The 19,060-nt window shown below is 43.5% G+C and overlaps 1 protein-coding gene across 1 annotated transcript in view; it reads right to left on the minus strand.

Annotated features, from left to right (window-relative positions):
• Positions 1 to 19,060, minus strand: part of TMEM163 (transmembrane protein 163) — a 233,641-nt gene that overhangs the window by 89,415 nt on the left and 125,166 nt on the right. Inside the window, exons 3-4 of the mRNA XM_063087773.1 lie at positions 10,986 to 11,029; positions 9,477 to 9,568 (exon numbers count right to left, since the gene is read on the minus strand). Coding sequence (XP_062943843.1) covers positions 9,477 to 9,568; positions 10,986 to 11,029 — 136 coding nt within the window. The remainder of the gene's footprint in view (positions 1 to 9,476; positions 9,569 to 10,985; positions 11,030 to 19,060) is intronic.

A 19,060-nucleotide genomic window follows, 5' to 3' on the forward strand; every position in this document is an offset into this window, starting at 1 on the left:
GCAAATACCTTGTCTTAGCAGCAGGTGCCAGAGGAAAGGCCACAGCTGGGGACAAAGGCCAGCTCCTGATCTTTGATGGCAAAGCCACAAAGCCCTCAGCCCAGCTTCATCAAAACAGGAAACAAAGTTTCAAAGAGCCTGGAGGAAGACCGGCCTGCAGCCAACACAAGCGATCCTCATTTGCAAGGCCTTTGAGACATCGGAGGGCTGAAGTGTTTGTCACGGCAGCCATTCACCAGAGGACCCAGGAAATGAACACAGCTCCTGGGAATACCAATCCAGTCCCTGGACTGCCCTGAGGTGATTACCCGGTTTATCTGTATCTGACCAACTGCTAGCCATTTCCTCACCTTGCAGACTTAGAAACAAAGACCAGGACTGCATTTCCAGCTGGACAGTTTTATAGTCCTTAATTCTTCTGGATCCGTGGTCACTCTCCCTCTCCCTCCAATTAATTTTGGGTTGCAGCTAATTGCTAGGACGGGGCATTTCCAGCAGGAAGGATGAAGGGTCCAAACAAAACACTCGTAACACCAGGACATGCAAATGATCACTTGGAGAGAGAGCACTGCAGAGCAGTTGTGGGCAAATTTCAGAGCAAGCAAGACACCAAGACCTAAGTTTAAACCCCCGTTCTATCCACTACTAACCATGAGCCTTCAGGAACAATACTTACCTTTTTTACCAGGTATTAAATAATACCTCAGGCAGAGCCCAGCATGACACCTGGCACAAAGCAGGTGCTCAGTAAGTGACTATTACCATCCTAATAAGGGTTAGGATGAGCATTTCCACAGTTGAATCTTTCATTCTGCAATTTCTTTCATGAGCACTTACTAAATGGCAGGCACTATTCTAGGAACTGGGGATAAAAAGAATAAGACAGTTAAGGAACACCCTTGCCCTGATGAGCTTAAAGTCTTGTGAGGGACAGGGACAAACAAATATACCAATACATAAATTATATACAGTAATTAGATCCATAAAAGAAAAAAAAACATGGTACTGCAGAAAGAATATGAGTGGTGAGGACAAGATGGGAACTACTTGGTCAACTGCTAAGTTGTACTTCCTTAGTCACCCAAGTTCTAGAAGCCAGAGTCTGGAAACTGTCCCAAAATGGAAAGAAACGGTTTCTCATTCTCATTTGAAATTCTGGCGACCCGCTTCCTAAAAGAAACGCAAATGCCCCCAAAGCATATGAAAATATGTTCAACTAGACCAGTAACGAAAGAAATGCACATTAACATGGAGAACTCAATCTCCCACCTGGACAGCTAGCAAAGATCAAAAACAATCATAACACTCGGTGCTGGCAAAGGTAAGTAAACAGACATCCTCATCCCCTGCTAGTGGGAATGTAAATAGGTATGACCTTCTTAGACCACAATTTGACACTGGTTGTCAAAAGTATGTCAGCATATTCTTTGACCCAGACCTCTTTATCCTAAAGAAATGAGGACAATCATTAAAATACAAACATGTAATGACAGTTATGTCATGTTTTTCTAACTCCAAGACACTGGAAATAAACCACATCTTCAGTAGAAACGTGCTCAAACAAAATTGACTAAATCCACACATAAAATGTATTCTACCAAAAAATAACAAACCTCTATCTATTATAAGACGGAAAGATGTTCAAAATATGGTGTTAAGTAGACAAAAACCAGTTTGCAAAAGGGTGCATATAGATCATCTCTATTTATGCAAAAAAAGAAATATATGTGTAACCACGTGCACGCACTCACACATGATATGCATCAAAATGTTAGCTCTGGTGATTCCTGGGGAGCCCTATAACAAGTGAGTTTTACTGTATTCTTTGTCCCTCTATGAATTACCTCAACTTTTTACAATACCATGTATTACTTTGTCTTGCCCCACACAAATCACATTTCTTTTGGGGGGAAAGCAAGGAATAAAATCAAAGAATCTAGGAACAATCTTTCTGTCACCTCATTACACAATTACCCTGTGTCCCTAGGTTAAAAGCAATTTTTAAAATATGCTAAAGTGTCTATTTGGAATTCTAAATTTTTTTCTTTGCAAATTCTCTTATTTCACAATCTTGAAAAGCAAAATAAAATAGGGCAGACAATTTCAAATTATTCTAACATGACTAATAAAAACATTTTCCACTCTAGGGATGGAAAATAAGTCAGTTACCTAAGATTTTTTGAGCCTATATTGATGTTGCATTCAATACCATGTTTAATCTTCACCACAATGCCATTTGGTTACTCCCCCCTTCACAGATGAGAAAACGGAGTTTTCAAAAGATTAATGAATGACTTAATGTCACAGAGCAGGTGAGTGGCAGAGTGCAGCTCTGAAAGAGGACTCTTCTCAGAGACTGTCAGTTTCCTGGGGCTGCCACACCACAGCACCACAACAGAAATTTATTGTCTCACAGTTCTGGATTCTAGAAGTCTGAAATCAAGGTGTTGGCAGGGCCACATTCCCTCTTAAACCTATCCTTCCTTGCCTCTTCTAGCTTCGGGTGTTTGCTGCAATCCTTGGCATTCTTTGGCCTATAGATGCGTCTTTCCAACCTCTGCCTCCATCATGCCATGGCTGTCTACTCCCTGCATGTCTGTTTTCTCTTCTAATAAGGACACAAGTCACATTGGATCAGGCCCCACCCTAATCAAGCATGACCTCATCTCCACTGGATTGCATCTGCAAAGACCCTATTTCCAAATAAGGTCACATTCTGTGGTACCGGGGGTTAAGATTTAACATATCTTTTGGGGGGAGACAATTTAACACATAACAGGGACTAAGTCTATACTCCTTCCTCTAGTGCATCCTGACTATAGCACCACAACCCGTTGGTGTCATGTCTGTGTCGTGGCAGGTTTCATATGTCCTTTTCATGACCATGGAAGGCCATTCCCTTCTGCCTTTAGGCAAGATGAAATCCAAATCACTGAAGGCAGGTGAGCTCATGTCCTCCTATAAAGGCTCTACCTTCTGCCTCAGATCTCATCAGTCACCAAGGGCATCTGTGAAGTTATTTTTCTAGTACAGGTTCTGCTCTTGAGTTAAAACATGTTCAAGAGCTTTGTAAAGTGCACTACACAAATGCAGAGTAAATTGGATTCACTTTCACAGAATCTCTGATTTAGGGCCAGATTGAACACCCCATGAGAACGAGGTGGGAGGAGATGTGATACTATTTTAACATATTCTTGGTATAACTCATTGCTTCTGCAGTCCTTTTACATCAGGCACCAAAAGCAAATTACCAATCCATCACCTCTTGACTGAATCAGTTACTTTACTTTTTGAATTTCTGGAGTTGTTTCCAAAAGCAGTGAGGGTGCTGCTGAAGCCAGTAATCAAAAGGCTATCATCAAGCCATCCTGTTGCCTGGTAGTTTGCAGGCCACAGCATTTGGCTCGACAAATATGAAAAGAAAGCAGAGCGGGTACTCTGGATGAGAAGCAGTGTGTCCCCTTCATTTCGCATTCCACAGCCCTCAAAATTCACTTTTACGCTGTTGAGCATAATATCATTTGGAGGTACATTTGGAACAGTAAAATCACCTTTCAGCCTACACTATTTACCCAGTGTTGCAGAATTAGAAAGTGTTCACCTGCAAAGGTGAACAATACTTCCCGTCTGCCGCTACATCGCTGTCTCGATGAGCTGACTGATGGCCCAAACAGACAGATGGGACTGAGGCGCCTCGTGTGGCCCCACCTGTGCTGCCATCACATGTAAAATGTCAGAGGCCCCTGATGAGCACCAAGCTGTCCCTTCTGTGGCAAGCATCCCAATGGCCCGCTCACCTGACGGCAGCAGGAGGCTGTCCCTCCTGTGGCCTTACATAGCACACGGGGCTGAGAATGGCTAAGCCAGGTGTGAAATTCCCTGCCAAGTTCCTCCTATTCTAATTTCTCCCCACACCCTCCACTTCCAGCATCTCCTTCCTTCCCTTAATATCTTTTTCTCATTTTCAGATCCCCTGAACTTTGATTAACAACTTGGCCTGTTTTTAAAAAATAGGTTAAAAATGATCAAACTCTCTAAAGAGGCATTGTCCAACATGACAGCAACTAGCTGCATGTGATTATTTAAATTCTTTAAAACCAAATAAAGCTAAAAATCCAGTTCCTCAGTTGTTCTAGCCACATGCCAAATGCTCAATGGCCACAAGTGACTAGTGGCTATCATGCTACACAGCAAACATATAGAGCACGTCCATCACTGCAGAGAGTCTACTGGACAGTTCTGGTCTACAGCACACAAAGAAAATGTCTCCCCTCCTTCCGCTGTCCCCAGTCCCCTCCTCCTAGAGTGGAGGCAATCCTGCTGACAGTCTCCTTTGTATGCTTGCAGAGATCTTTTATCTGCCTAAGCAAGCATGTATGGATACACACCCCTTTGGTGAACACAAATGAGAAAAAGCCATATACACTGTCTTGCGCCATGCATTCTTCACCTAATGAAACTTGGAGATCACAATATCAGCATACAAATAGTGCTTCGTTCTGTTGAGTGGCTGCACAGCAATCCACTGTCACCAGGCCAGTGTCACCACCCACCCTCACTCCCACATTGCTCTGTGCACATGCCCCACACAGCTGCCTTCTTCCCTCCCAAACGCACCCATCCTACTCCCAGTCCCCACATCCTCCAACTCTTTTCCAACTGCTGCCTTCACCTTCTCGCTCTAATAAACAGCTGGTTGTTCCCTGAGGAAGCTGCTTTCTCCACCTTTGAAGTAAAGGCAGCTCGTCCACATTCTCAAAGCCTCCTTCTTCCTGGGGACCACTTCGAACCACTTCTCCAGCTTCCACCCTCAACACTGCCAGCTGCCGTCAGACGAAACCGCTCCCTGCACCTCCATCTGTTGATGGCAACAGCACCGCTTCCCTGCCTTCACCTCTCCCTAAATCCTGCAAACACTCCGATACCTTCAGTCCCAGATGCAGAACCCAGCCAACACCCAGCCTCACACTTGTCCCTGACTTCTCGTTCCCTCCCTAAGTCAGCCACCTACTTCCATCCTAAATCTACATCAATAGTGCTCGCTTCGGCAGCACATATACTAAATCTACATCAATAAATGAAATACCTGTGAGATGGTGGCTTTTAGCACCCCACCCTCAGGTTAGTACCCCACACCAACAATCGTTGACCTAATCAAGGCTTCTAAACCACAGAGGCTATTTGTTAATCTTGCCATTGTCCTTACACCCCTCCTTGCCCAGTTTGAATATTCTGACCTATCCTTAGAATACCTCCCTTGCAAGCATACTTGACTCCCTTGCCCCTCCTTCCATCACAGTCACCTGTTGAAAACCGTGACCATGAGTAAACCTGATGGTTCACCTTCTCCATACCTCTATACCCCACCAGAAGAAAGCAACTGCTCATATTTGGATAGTAACTAGCTGGTAGGATTATAACATTGTACAACCACTATGGAAACCAGCACGGAGCTTCCTCAAAAAAATTTTAAAAGAGCTGCCATGTATATTCATATATCCAAAAGAGTTGAAAGCAGGATCTTAAAGAGATATTTGCACACCCATGTTCAAAGCAGCACTATTCACAACAGCCAAGAAGTGGACACAACCTATGAGCATCAATGGATGAATAGACACACAAAATGTGGTTGTGCTATTATGATATGTATATGTATATTTTGGTTTCCATCCATGGTTCCTGGCTTGTTCTAACCTTCCCCTGCCTTTCTGTCTTAGAGCAGGCCATAAACAAATTCTCTGACCTATCCTCTCTGACTGTACATCATAAGACCACCATTTGAGAGGGGGTCCTGCCCCATACTCAGAAGGAAGGAATGCTGCACAGAGAGACAAAGGAAGACATGAATAAACAGGCCTGCTTTGTTTCCCCATTCAGTCTGTTAGTGATAGACAACACCCTTTTTGTCCAATCACATTTCTATGTGGTTGTCCCTGCCTCTCTCATGTCTACTTAATGAAGCTTACATAAAAACCCAAGAGCACAGGGTTCAGAGAACTTCTGGATTGGTGAACATGTGGAGGTTCCTGGAGGGTGGCACACCTGGGGAGGGCATGGAAGCCCCACGCCCCTTCCCCCATTCCTCTCCCTGTGCATATCTTCCTCTGTATCCTTTTCAATATCCTTCATAACACAATGGTACATGTAAGTGTTTCCCTGAGTTCTGTGAGCTGCTCAGCAAATCAACGGAACCCGAGGAGGGGGTTGTGGGGACCCTGATTTATAGCCACTTGGTTTGAAGCACAGGTAGATAACCAAGGGCTTGTGTCTGACATCTGAAGTAGGGGACAGTCTTGTGGGACTGAGCCCTGCTGTTGGATCTGACAGTATCTCCAGGTAGATACCACCAGCATTAAATTGAATTAGAGGACACCCAGCTTGTGTTCATTGGAGAATTGCTTGCTTGTTACTGGGGAGAAACCCCCACACATTCAGTCACAGAAGTCTGTCTTCTGTGTTGTTGAATAAGAGTATAGGAAAAATACTTCAGGGTGGGCTTTTTCCCACATAGTGGTATATACATACAGTGGAATATTACTCAGCCTTTAAAAAGAGAAAATCATGTCACATGCTACAAGATGAACAAGCCTTTAGAACATCATGCTAAGTGAAATAAGCCAATCACAAAAAACCAAATACTGTATGATTCCATTTACATGAGGTATCTAAAGTAGTCAAATTCATAGAAACAGAAAGTAGAAGGGTAGTTGCCAGGGGATGCAGGAAGGAGGAGATGGGGAGTTGGTGTTCAGTGGGTACAGAGTTTCAGTTCTGCAAGATGAAAAACTTCTGGAGATCTGTTTCACAACAATTATGATATACTTAACACTAGGAAACTGTACACTTAAAAACCATTAAGATAATAAATTTTATGTCATGCATTTTTTACCAAAATTTAAAAATGCAAAACAAACAAACAAACAAAAACTATTGAGGCCATACTCTGTGGTGGTGCTAAAGCCATAATCTCTCTTCCTCTGATTAGCAGTAGCAAGCTCAAGATTCATTCTGAGTCTTTGGATCCAATTCAAAAAAATAAGAAAAATTAACAAAGCACCAGGTGGATATTTCCCAATTCACCCTAATACTATTCTCCAGCATGAAATGAAAACCAATGGTTTTTCTAGCTATGCCCCTTGTAATTCATTTATATTCATTAACATGCAAACATCAGCTTCTCATCTGGCAGTGATTTCATGAATTTTTGACTTACATGAGGTGAGCCAGAGATTAAAACTCTAAACTAAAGTCAGCAATATAGAGGACTGTGAGTATCATTTTAATCCTTAAGATTAGAAATCTCCAGGGGAATTCATTGGTATCACCACATGAACAGTCACCTGGGAATTACCAAAGCAATTCCTGTGTGAATTTTTGCCTTTTGGGTAATATGAGTATATACATTTTGGTGCCTGTTTGGAGTCATTAAAAACAGTGAAACCAAGACATTTCTTGTCATCAATTTTGATCTTGTAAAACCTCCAGGCCACCCGGCAAATGTTCACACAGATACCAGAACTATAGAAAAGGCACCATAATTTGTGGCTTTGTGACTAATATGCACAAAATTCATTTCAGCAAAAAGGAAATCAGATTTAAAAAATAGCACATTAGAAGAGAGAAATCGGAAAACTGAGAATTCAATTCCTTCTGGAATTAGAAATCAAATTCTGAAGTATTAACTCTGAAAGAAAGAAAAGGCAGAGAGAAGAGGTTTCTCCTTAGAGGGCACTGCTCAATAGAAATATAATGCAAGCCACATATGTAATTTTAAATTTCTAGAAGCCACATTTAAAAACAGAAGAAAAATTAATGGTTTAACTCAATATATCCAACATATTCTGATATTAACATGTAAACAATATTTTTAAAAATTATTAATAAAATGTCTACATTCTTTTTTCTTACTAAGTATTTGGAATCTGGTATGTCTCTCATACCTACAACACATGTCACTTCGGACAAGCCACATATCAAGTGCTACAATGTTGCATTAGTGGTAACAGTATCGGACAAGTCAACTATAGAACGAACAATTAAGTGTTCTTCTGACAAAACCATGGCTAGCTCTCAGAATCTGAGCATATCTCTAGATTGCACTCTCTAAATTGCCTTCACTGAATTTCTGTAATACCCACATAACAGCCTGGGTGGATGCAGGCATTAGCTGCTTCTTCAGCTAGACCAGTGTTACTTCCACCTTGGTCACTATGGTACCATCATTTGAAATTTTACAAAATAAGTTTCTTACTAATTTTTTTCAAACAAAAATTAACTTTTTAAAATTAACTTTATCCTAAATGATGTCTGCGATATCACAAGTCTGATACTTCCATCATATTTGTTTAGAGAGCTAATATATATTAAAATAAATATTTAAAACACTTAAAAGAAGTTTTTGTGCACTGCCTAAAGCCAACAATGAAGCAAACTAAAATTTGCTGTCCTTAGTGAATCACTTATGGTGTCATCTTTCAAAAATCTCCCATTTGGCACAGTCTCAGAAACATTACTGTCTGAATCTCCTGGCAGCAAAGAGGTATCTCAACATTTGGGTATTTGGGTATGGCTTAACATCCCATTTGAGGGTACCTTCTGTCTGTGTGCCACCACAAACTCAGCAAGAGGACGTTTGCTCATTTGTGTTCAACCACCCGAAAGCTGCAGAGGCAGGGTAGAACTCTTGCGAATACACACACATACACACACATATATACACACATGTATATACACACACACCCACACATATACAAACACAAGTTAATATATATGTATATGCATATAGTGAGTGTGTGTATTCATCGCAATAATCCCGTGAAGGAGGAATTATTGTCCTGCTTTTCCAGATGAGTAAACAAGGAGTAGAGCTGTCACAGAGCTAACAAGTGGTAGTCTTCAAAGCCAACAAATCGGACTCTGGAATCTGTGCTCTTACTACCCTGGGGGTTATAAACAGCATAAAGAGATGGAAGTTGGAAAAGTCATGTGGTTTTATGGTCACAAACAAAATTTCCTCAAAGTTAATGTCTTCACCCACAGGTTGTAGAGACAGGGGCAAGCAACATCTTCTACTACAGAGGGATGGAAGGCAAGCAGAATAAGTCAGAATGCCCTTAAGATGGCTTCTGTAAATTACAGTGGAGAACTCATCTTACCGAAAAGGAAAGAAAAAATAGCATAAAATTCCAGGAGAACAAAGATTCCAATAACAAAAAGAAGATGGATGGATGGACAGACAATGGACAAGCAAACAAATGTTCACTCTAGACTCAGCAGCAGAAAACAGAAAGCTTTATAAAGATACACCCCATCTCTCTGATGTGGCTCACATCCACCAACTGCTCTCAGAGGCAACCTGGAGACCTTATTCTTCACACTGAGACAAAAGTGGCAGGATGAGCTGTGCTGATGGCCTAACTCTGTGGCCTTCATCTGCAAGGGTTCTGCAGTCTGGAAAAAGGTAAGAATTCACTTACATGTATTCCCTGTGGGCAGAGTGTACCGCGGCCGCGTTGCTGTAACGCCACAGGACAATCACCGATGACAGGACGTCCAGGATGGCATCAAACTAGGAGAAGGAGACACGGCATTAGTGGTTTTCCAGAGTTAATAGGGCATGACTGTGAAGGGACAGGGAGGCCATGCTGTGGCTCAGAATATCTGAAAGAGTGACCTCAGAGCAAAGAGGCTTCCCATCATTACGATGTAGCCACTCAGGACCCTCCCAGTGAAGCCCGTGTAGTCGGGAGCCCGAGGCACCCCATGTGCCAGCCTGGTGGCAGGGCCATGGCCCCTCCTCCCACAACCTGAGAAACCACAATCAGTCATGTGGTGGGCTCTGGTCCCAGAGCCCCTGACTCCTAGCACTCTGGGGTGGGGGCTACACTATTCTGAAATACATAGAATTATTTTCCCCATGGCAGGCAAGATAATGCAGCATTTTCCTGCACATCTCAAGTAACAGATTCCAAGAGAGGATTCTACATGTCTGGTTCTCAATGGGACTGTTCTACCTGGGGTCCAGGAGGGAAAGTGGGAGTCGCCAGGTGCTCCAGGAAGTCTACCAACACTTTGAAATGGTATACAAAATTCAATGTTTTTGATTGAATGAGAAAGAGAGAGAGAACGCTCTAGAGAGAAGGGAAGAAATGTGCATGTGTGTGTGTTTCTGAGTGTGCGCACAAGTGTGTGTGTGCATGTATGTATATGTGGTGTGTTTGGGGTGTGTGTGTTGATATGCATTTTTCTAGTCAGTTCACATCTTTCATAAGATTCTAAAAAGAATCTGTAACACCTCCAAAATATTAAGTTCTTACAGCAAAGGGTAGAAGTGGGTTTGGGAACAAGCACACACAACCTCAGGTACAGGAAGCCCTACAGTTACGCAGAAGGGATGTTGAAAGGAGCTCACTTTATGAGTCATCACACCATACCACACTTCTCGTCTGGAAAATTACAAGTACTAGCACTCTCTTGAAGGGTCATGGGAAAATTTCACCACATTTTTCAACATATCTAGCCTGTGAAGCAGAGACCCACCTTCTCTAATCAACTCCTATCAGGAGGCAGGCTGGGAACCCAGGTTACCTCTAGTTGGGCTACAGACTGAGTTATCCTAGTGCAAGTAGCCCCAATCTTAACTCCCAAAACCTCTGTCTACACCAGCAAATGCTTCACCCCAGTGCATGCTAGGCCTACATATAACTTGGAAGGGAAAAAGGGCTCAAGCTCCTAAAACATCCTCTCACCCAACCACATTGTAGAAAACGTGGTTCCCCCACTCTGTGTTTGAAAATTACACAGACTTGTTGAAATTTAATTCTATTAAATTGTAATTTTTTATAGAAGCTATTTCCATTAAAAGTATGTTTTTCATGCTAAGCTTTCATGCACTAATCACCCTCTTATTTAAGGGTCCAGGGTGAGAGTTATGGGCATAAGAAAAACGTGCAAAACTTCATGAAAGTACATTTCAGGTTACTTACTGCAAACCCAAAAGCAGAGGCGCTGTACCTCATAACGGAGACAGCTAAAAAGAAAGAAAATATTATTCAGAATATTTTTAAACTTTGTGGACACCTCCTCTCATTTGTGAGTATATTAATACATTTGATATGGCCTTTTAAACATCAGTGGAAAAGTTCTAAGAGAATAAAATTAAAAATTAACTGTACTTGTAAAATCTAAGAATTAGAAAAACTGAATAGTGAACTGAAAAGATTCCCAGACTCTACTGAAACAACTGCCCTTCCCAGCGTGTTCTGAAATACCCCAGGGCCAACTTCAGAATGAAACTGCTTAAGCAGTTGTCAATCAAATGACTTCTGAGACTTTGAGAATTTAGCAACTGGGAACTATATCAAACTTTCAAAGTGAAAATACAACCACCCAAACTGTTCCCATAATAAGGAAATTAGTGGTGATGTCTGATGCACACACCATTGCTAACATAGTTGAAAAAAACTTTTTTGCCCACTAGAGTTTAAAATCAATGTAGACACCAAGACAACTGTTTAGAAAAACAATAACAAATGATCTTAAATTAAGCAAAGGATGTCTACAAATGTAGATGCCACAATTATAATCAAAACATATTTTATACATATCCAAAAATTAGGAGTATGTCATTGGGTAGCACTTTTTCCTAATTCTGTTCTGTGCCAAAAGCAATGTCCAGCTTCAAAGACTGTTCTCAATTTGACTTAATAAAAGCAGATCTCCCCTCCAACAGAGACTGACGCCCTACCCTCTGGGTGAGCAAAGCTTTGAAGTGGCTTGTTCCTGGGCCCAGGTGCTACAAGTGCTTACTCATGGATTAAGGCATGGACAGGAGGCACAGAGGTCAACACCTATGTGGACATCTATTCAGTGCACTGCAATGTCCCTTTTCTGGGGCTCACTCGCTGCCCTATCCACAAGGTGCAGGAACAGGCCGTGGACAGCCATGTGTTTTGTGTCCCTACTCCCAGGCATAAGGGGGTCTCTTGACCCAACGTGGACCAAACATAGTTTATTTTCTGTGATTTAGGAATTGAGACTGGGAGAGTGTCTCATTGGTCTCTTTACATAGTTAGACCTGAAACTTATAAACACTGGAGCTGCATCCGCCATCATTTGTATAAAGACAGAGGAGCAGAAAGATAGGCTTGGAGGACACACAGCACTGGGGAGAGAGAACTACCATTGGCTTCTGAATATTTCCAAGCCCTTCTTGAAACTCAGCCACATTCTGGTCCTCAGACTGCTCAAGGCGGAATATGATCCATTAAATCCATGACCTCTTTGTTTTTGACATGAGGTGCTCCAGGTGTCCCTGCCATTGCTCTTGCTGGCACAGGGAGAAATCAGAACCAGCTGTGCACAGCTCCCAGCTACAGCTTTCACAGGAAGCACAGGTGTGGCGTGCAAAGGGGCACTGGGCCTTCCCAAAGAACATCAACACGTGGGCCATGTTGACTTGTGCAAAAAAGGCAGCTAATTCCTGGTGGGGTTGCCCTGAGCACCAAGATACCCTATAAAACACTGTGCCTGGCTCGCACTAAGTGCTCAGTGACTGTTTACTAAGCGTCATAAAATCTCATAGAAATAAGTCACAGTGTGCATCTGGTATTTTCCTTTACCACCTGTTTTTAGAATCTCTTAGCTGTGTGACTTTTTTGTGGGCTGCTTCTTTATCCACAGTTGAAACCTTGAACTCCAATCTATAACAGATAGAAGAAAAGCTCCCACTCTCTGGCCTGAGCACGAAGGAGAAGGCACAGCAGGAAAGCATCCCCCTTCACTGGCCATCCCAGAAGACCACCTGCTTTACAAGCAGTGAACCTTTACTTTAAAATGCTTCACCTGAGGTATCTGGTCATACCAGACATGTATATAGTGGGCTATAGATTTCAAAGGGGTGAACCCACTTGATTATATTGAGAAAAACAAGGAGTCTTATGTCAGGGATCTGGAATCAAACAAAGGAAACGGCCACTAAATAGTGGGGTTTCCGTGACTCAGCTGGAGTTCAATGACTATGATTTCAAGAGTCTCAAAATTCTACTGGAAAGTTCTGCTTGTGTGAGTGAGTTAAGCCCACCCAGTGGACAGATAACCTAGAGCACAGGTGGAATATTAATACTATTTTGTCCCCATGCACCAAGGAAAATTAGAGCAAGAGGGCCCCAGGTTGACCCACAGTCCTTCAAAGAGATATAAATTGGCTCCATCTAATTTCCTTGATGAGATGGAAGGGAGAAATGTCAAAAATTGCTTGGGGACTCTCAGATCTGCTGATGGGCCCTCCACATGCTCTGGCAGCTTCCCTTTGTGGCCAACTCCCCAGCTCTCGCTACTAAATAACAGGAAAGAGTCATTAGCTCAGGCCCCAAATGGAAAAGCTCAGTCGGCCTTTTAGCAATTTCTAAGATCATCCAGTAATGACTTCATTTTCTTTGGTCCATAACTCACCATGACATATCCTAATTCTGGGATAAGAATGAACCCAATGGAAAGGGTCAGACTGGTTTAAACTGCTCCTGTCCTCATGGAAAGAAAGAGCAAACCATGGGGTTTTCATAAGGACATTTCCAACTTCCCTCATGCTAAGACTGAATTCTGCTTGGAGAACAGCAAAGCTGGGCCAGGATGACCACCCAAGGCAGAGCTTACCTGGTAGGTGCCTCACGCACACATGGCTGAATGCAGCCGAAAGTCACTACAGGGCCAAGGTCCAGCGTTGCCTTGAAGGCAGGTGCCAGATTCAACAGTGGACAACAGACAAGGGCCCTTTTGACCTCAAACAATTATGCTGCAAACTGGCACCATCCACAAAGACATGGGCAACCAGGCAGCATGAAGCAGAGCTCACCTTTAAAAGCTGCTCTCAGTCAAGGCAGGCACCACAGAGCTGAAGGCAATGATGTCCCCATGGCTCTCAGCACACTAGTGCAGGCCTGTTTAACAAACCTGCAGCTGCTCTGGAATGAAGTGCCTGACTGTCAGCAGCTTCCAAATTCATCCAGATAGCACTGTTATCAGGATCCCTTAGGGAAATCTTCAAGAGTGCTTCTGCTCCTCACATTTAGAGCCTGTCTCCATCACTCATAACTTAAATGTGCACTTGGAGAGAAGGGAGCCACCAATAGCCTACGAGGTACTGGGAGCCACATCCCCAAGGAGCTATGTCCTGGGGTGAGAGCGGAAATGCACTGCCATGTGATTAGGCTGGACTCACACATCCAAAAATGCAAGCTTGGCATGTGGCTGGGCTCCTGTCTCTCTCCCTGCTGCATGCTTCTTTTTTTAACTAAGAAACGTAGTCCTTAAAACATTCATGGGTGAAACAAAGACGTGTTGTTTGGGGTCTGCTCAGTGTCCATTCCCCATCCTGGTAAGGACACTCCAGTTCTTTTCTGGGGAATGGCACCTGCCCTACCCTTATAGACTAAGTGCTTTGGGTAGGATGATATTATCTCCACACTAGTATATATCCCATTAACTTGTCCCATGTCCAAAGATAATGATTCAAAGATGGGATGGCACAATTCAATTTGAGCCAATGAGATCTGTCCCAAGATTTTTTGCTGAAAATACTGGGAAGGTGATATCTCTCTAAGAGGGGATTTTAGAGCTGGTAGGATGAAAATGGGAGCTGTAGGTAGTGATTTTGACATACATGAGTAGAGACTGCCTCAGAGTGAAGCTAACACAAGAGGAAAAAAGATATTAAAAATAAGAGACACAGATCAGACCCCCGATGACAGCAACGTCAGCCCTGGAATCAGCCCTGCCTGAAATCTATCCTGCTCCTCAAAAATTTCAGCCAATAATTTCTTTCAATTTGCTTAAGCCAGTTTGAGTTGAGTTTCTATCACTTGCAGCCAAATGAGTCTTAATACAATAAACCTTGACCTAATAATCCATGTCCAAGATTTTCTTTTAATGCCTAAGAAATGGAAAAATACAAACACATAAAGTTCATGTGATTTATAATAGCAAAACATTGGATGCAATCTAAATGTCCAGCAGTAGGGCAATGATTAACGTACACTCTATTCAAAGGATAGTCTATATGCAGCTATTTTAAAAGGTTTACGAAGAGTACTGTTGCTTAATGCTTCTACTAGCATGTTAGGTACAATAATACTATTAATAATAAATAGATGGTATGTTAGGTGCCAGGGGTAAGGGGTGCCATGGGAAAGGATGTGTCTGGGACAGGGGGAGCCCTCGCTAGTGCAGGTACAAACTGAGTGGGAAGGTCAGAAGAGGCTTCACTGAGAAGGTGACATTTGGGCAAAGACCTGAAGGAGGTGAGGGAGTGAGCCATGCAGTTACCTGGAGGAAGAACCTACCAGATTATGGAAAGAGTCAGTGCAAAAGCCCTGAGGTGGAACATCTGGCATGTTGTGAGGCCATTTAGGCTAAAGCCAAAGGGAGCAGGAGGAGGGATGTGTGTGAGAATTAGGGCAACACACACAATGATGTATGTGATACAACTAGCTTTACAGTACAACTATGTTTAAAAAATGCATAGAAAACTAAAAAAAAAAAAAATTCCCTCAAATGATAACAGTGATGTTAACCTTTGAGGGATGGGAATATTTGAGTGGATTTCTTTCATTTCTACTTTTTGTATTTTCCACATTTTCTACAACCATCATATATAACCATTCAAATTAGAAATCAATTTTATTTGAAGGAAAAAAAATCCAACTCATAAAAATATCTCCAGGGTCTAAAATGGAATAGCAGAAACCAGATTTATGATGCACATCTGGAGGAAAGCTGTACCGTGAGCACATAAGTGCTCTGGCTAACAGGGAAGTGCATTACCATACCCGTCTTTACCGCATCTAAGTTTCTGAAATCCATCTTTCTAGGTTAAATCACCTGCACGAGTGGTGCTAGTGGCCATGGGAGTACAGTGGAGGGCCAGGGAAGCCAAGGAATGGAACACAAGCAAATGCCACCCTGGGCTGATGGTCCTCCCACCTCCCAGGATTTTGCTTGTCCTACATTCTACTTTCATTTATGTGTCAAGGGGGTGATAACAGCTACACTCCCAGAAGCACACACACAACAGAACTCTTAAATAAATATTTATACAGTTCTGATTAAAAGACCACACCTTCTTTAACTAAGTCACACTCTCACCAGGCCAGAAAGCATGTCAGCTGGAAACTCAAATTCAAACAGAAAGACAGCTGGAGAATGGACCTGGACCCAGGCAGCCCATTGTTAGGGCAAAGCCAAATGCAAATCCCACAGCTGAGTAAGCAGCCGGCTTTGAGGGAGGGTTGTGGAAGTTTGGGACAAAGCGCCTTGGAAATGCACAGAGAGGTAAGGGTGCCGGTAAAGCAATGGAGATCAACGCACAGAGCCCCTCAACAACGTGCGACAAAGAACGCCATTTCAACTGCCGGCTGCATTCACAGCAACAATGAGCACCCATCTGTCATTCCCTCCCATGTCAGGCAATAATTACCTTGAGCGTTAGCACTCCTTAGCAATACCCAAGGCCCCATAACACCTCCAAGTTGCTAAATTATGTGACCAGGAAAGCTCCATTAATAAATCAATCCCACTTTAATTAGTTTGCCTCTATCACTGGGATGGATGCCTGGCAACCTCCTCACCCACAGCCGTGTAACTAACCCAACTAGAGAACCATCTTTCTACCATCCACCTTGAGTCCGAGGCTCTGATGCTCACCCGCACCTAGGCAGCAGAAGAGGTGCAACTAGAGGGGTCAAAATTTATTTATTTATCTTCTGACTCACTTCAACGGAACCTCCAATAGCTTCCAGAGCCTCTCCCACTCCAGCAAGATTACAATGTACTACAAAATTAGCCACAGGACACTGGATTGAGTCATCACTGAAGGGGAAGAGGGAAAAGCTGTTTGAAAAACAAATCAACAAAACTACTGATTAAACTACTCATCTTCAGCTGCAGCACAGCGGTTTAAGTTTTTATTTTACCAGTCTAAACCAGAACTTGCAAAAGGGCTTCCTGAGGGTGAAATCCAGAAGTTTTTGCTATTATTCAAATATCAGTATTATTCAAATATCAGAAATGACTACCAGCGTTTTTAAATCAAGAGACTTCACATTCAACAAAAAGAAAACAGCAGCAGCAAAACCACCAACCTGGATTTTCAGCTTCTCTGGAAAAACTGAGATGTACCCACCCTTGGCTGTCCCTTTCTCCCATCCGTGCCCACGCTGCATCTGGCTGGGGCATGGCCTTGTGTACCTACCTCTCCTGCATCACTTGAGCCTCCTCTGTCTGCCTGGCCCCTGTGGCATCTAGTTGGCCCTGTAAGGCTTCAGTATGGGACTTGAGCAACTTGAGGGAAAGGACAGTAGTTTTACCTCCATATCTACAGTTTCCAGCAAAGTGCCTGCTAAATATTCGTTGTGCTGCATGAACAGTAGCCAACTGTATATTTCCAACTGTAAGGGCTGGCTCTAGGCAAATTACAAAAAGCCGTACCATGGGCTAGGTTCTCAAAGCCAAAACCTTTCTTTGAGAGTTCTGTCTTCCATCAACAACCCTGAGAAGCACGCATTAGCCCCAGGCAGGCTATTGGCACTGCCCACCCACTCTCAGGGGCAAACCCTTGCCAAGACCTCAGGCATGGGCATGGGTCTCTCTCTCCTTCACATAACCAAGAGGTGGTCATGTACAAAAAAGTGATCACCTGTATAACCCACAACAAGAATGAGCTTGAAGAGATTAGGAAATATTGCCCTTCAGCTGCTACTATGGGGTTAGGGAGTATTATTTGATAGTTTCCAGGGCCATTCTACAATAAAAGATCCATTGCACTCAGATCTCTAACAGGAAGCAACCGCCAAAATGCCTCCTCACCATGCCCCTGCCTTTACTGGTGCCCCAGACTATCGTCAACATGCAGCCAGAGTGCTTCTGTACAAGTCACTGCACCAAAAGGCCAGGTCCTTACACTGGGAGAGGCCCCATACTCTGACCTCCACTATGGGCCACACCTGCTCCCACCACTCCGCCCACATAGGCCTCCTTGCAGACCTCCCCACAGCCAGGTCTTGGCTCCTCCTTCTACCCAAGCAAATATATCCCAGGGATCCGAATGGCCCACTCCCTCATCTCCTCCAGGTCTCTGCTCAAAGCTACCTCACAGGCCTATCTGGCTGCTCTAATCAATACTGCACCTGCCCAGCTCCCATGTCTTAGCTCCCCCTTATCCTCCTCTACGTTCTCTTTATCCAAAGCACCTATCATCTACCTCTCTCTTATTTATGAACATAGTGTTTCATCTTCCCCACTCCACCCCCCCACCCACTAGACTATAAGCACTTCTAAGACATAAGCTTTGAATTTTTGTTTCCTGATGTCTCACAAATGCCAAAATCAGTGCCTGAACACATGGAAAGCATTCAGATTGATTGACTGATTGAAATAATACCTTCCCCTTTGCTCCTGCTTGCAGTGAACCGTCTTCAGGAAGAATGTGCACAGGACCAAGGGCTCAAACCACTGAGGGGCCCAGCAGCCATCCCCTGAGCAAACGAAACAACAGCAAGCACTTTGTGGGAACATTGGAGAAAGCAGCCTCCACAAGGACCACTCTTTTAAGGAGAGCTTGAAGCATTTGCAAACAGCAAAGACCTAGGACTATGTAAAGAGCAAGAACAGCTCTAAACCCAGAAAGCCATGAGCCAGCACCAAATACTACAAGAGAAAAAAATCAGAATGAGAACAAGCTAAGGAGAGTCTCCAGCATGGGCCAGGGCACCCTTGCTCCCAGCTGCACACACCACATGTCAGCTCAGCTTCTGTCAGCACAACATGAGATGCATGTGACCCCCCATTCTGAAGTGGGGCAGCATTATTGGGACATGGGCAGGAAGGCTGCCACTTACCAGCAAGAGGCCTGGGTATAGAGAGGTTCTCAGGGTCTCACACAGAGAAGGCACCAGCTCAGGGACAAAAAGCCATGACCCCAGCTTTTAATGCCAAACTTTCTTCAATACCCCAGCACACTTTCACTTTGCTTCTCTATAGTTTGGGAATAAAGAGAAGCAAGAGCCGT

Source organism: Cynocephalus volans, chromosome 1, assembly GCF_027409185.1.
Source record: "Cynocephalus volans isolate mCynVol1 chromosome 1, mCynVol1.pri, whole genome shotgun sequence".
In the NCBI taxonomy this organism is placed as follows: Eukaryota; Metazoa; Chordata; class Mammalia; order Dermoptera; family Cynocephalidae; genus Cynocephalus; species Cynocephalus volans.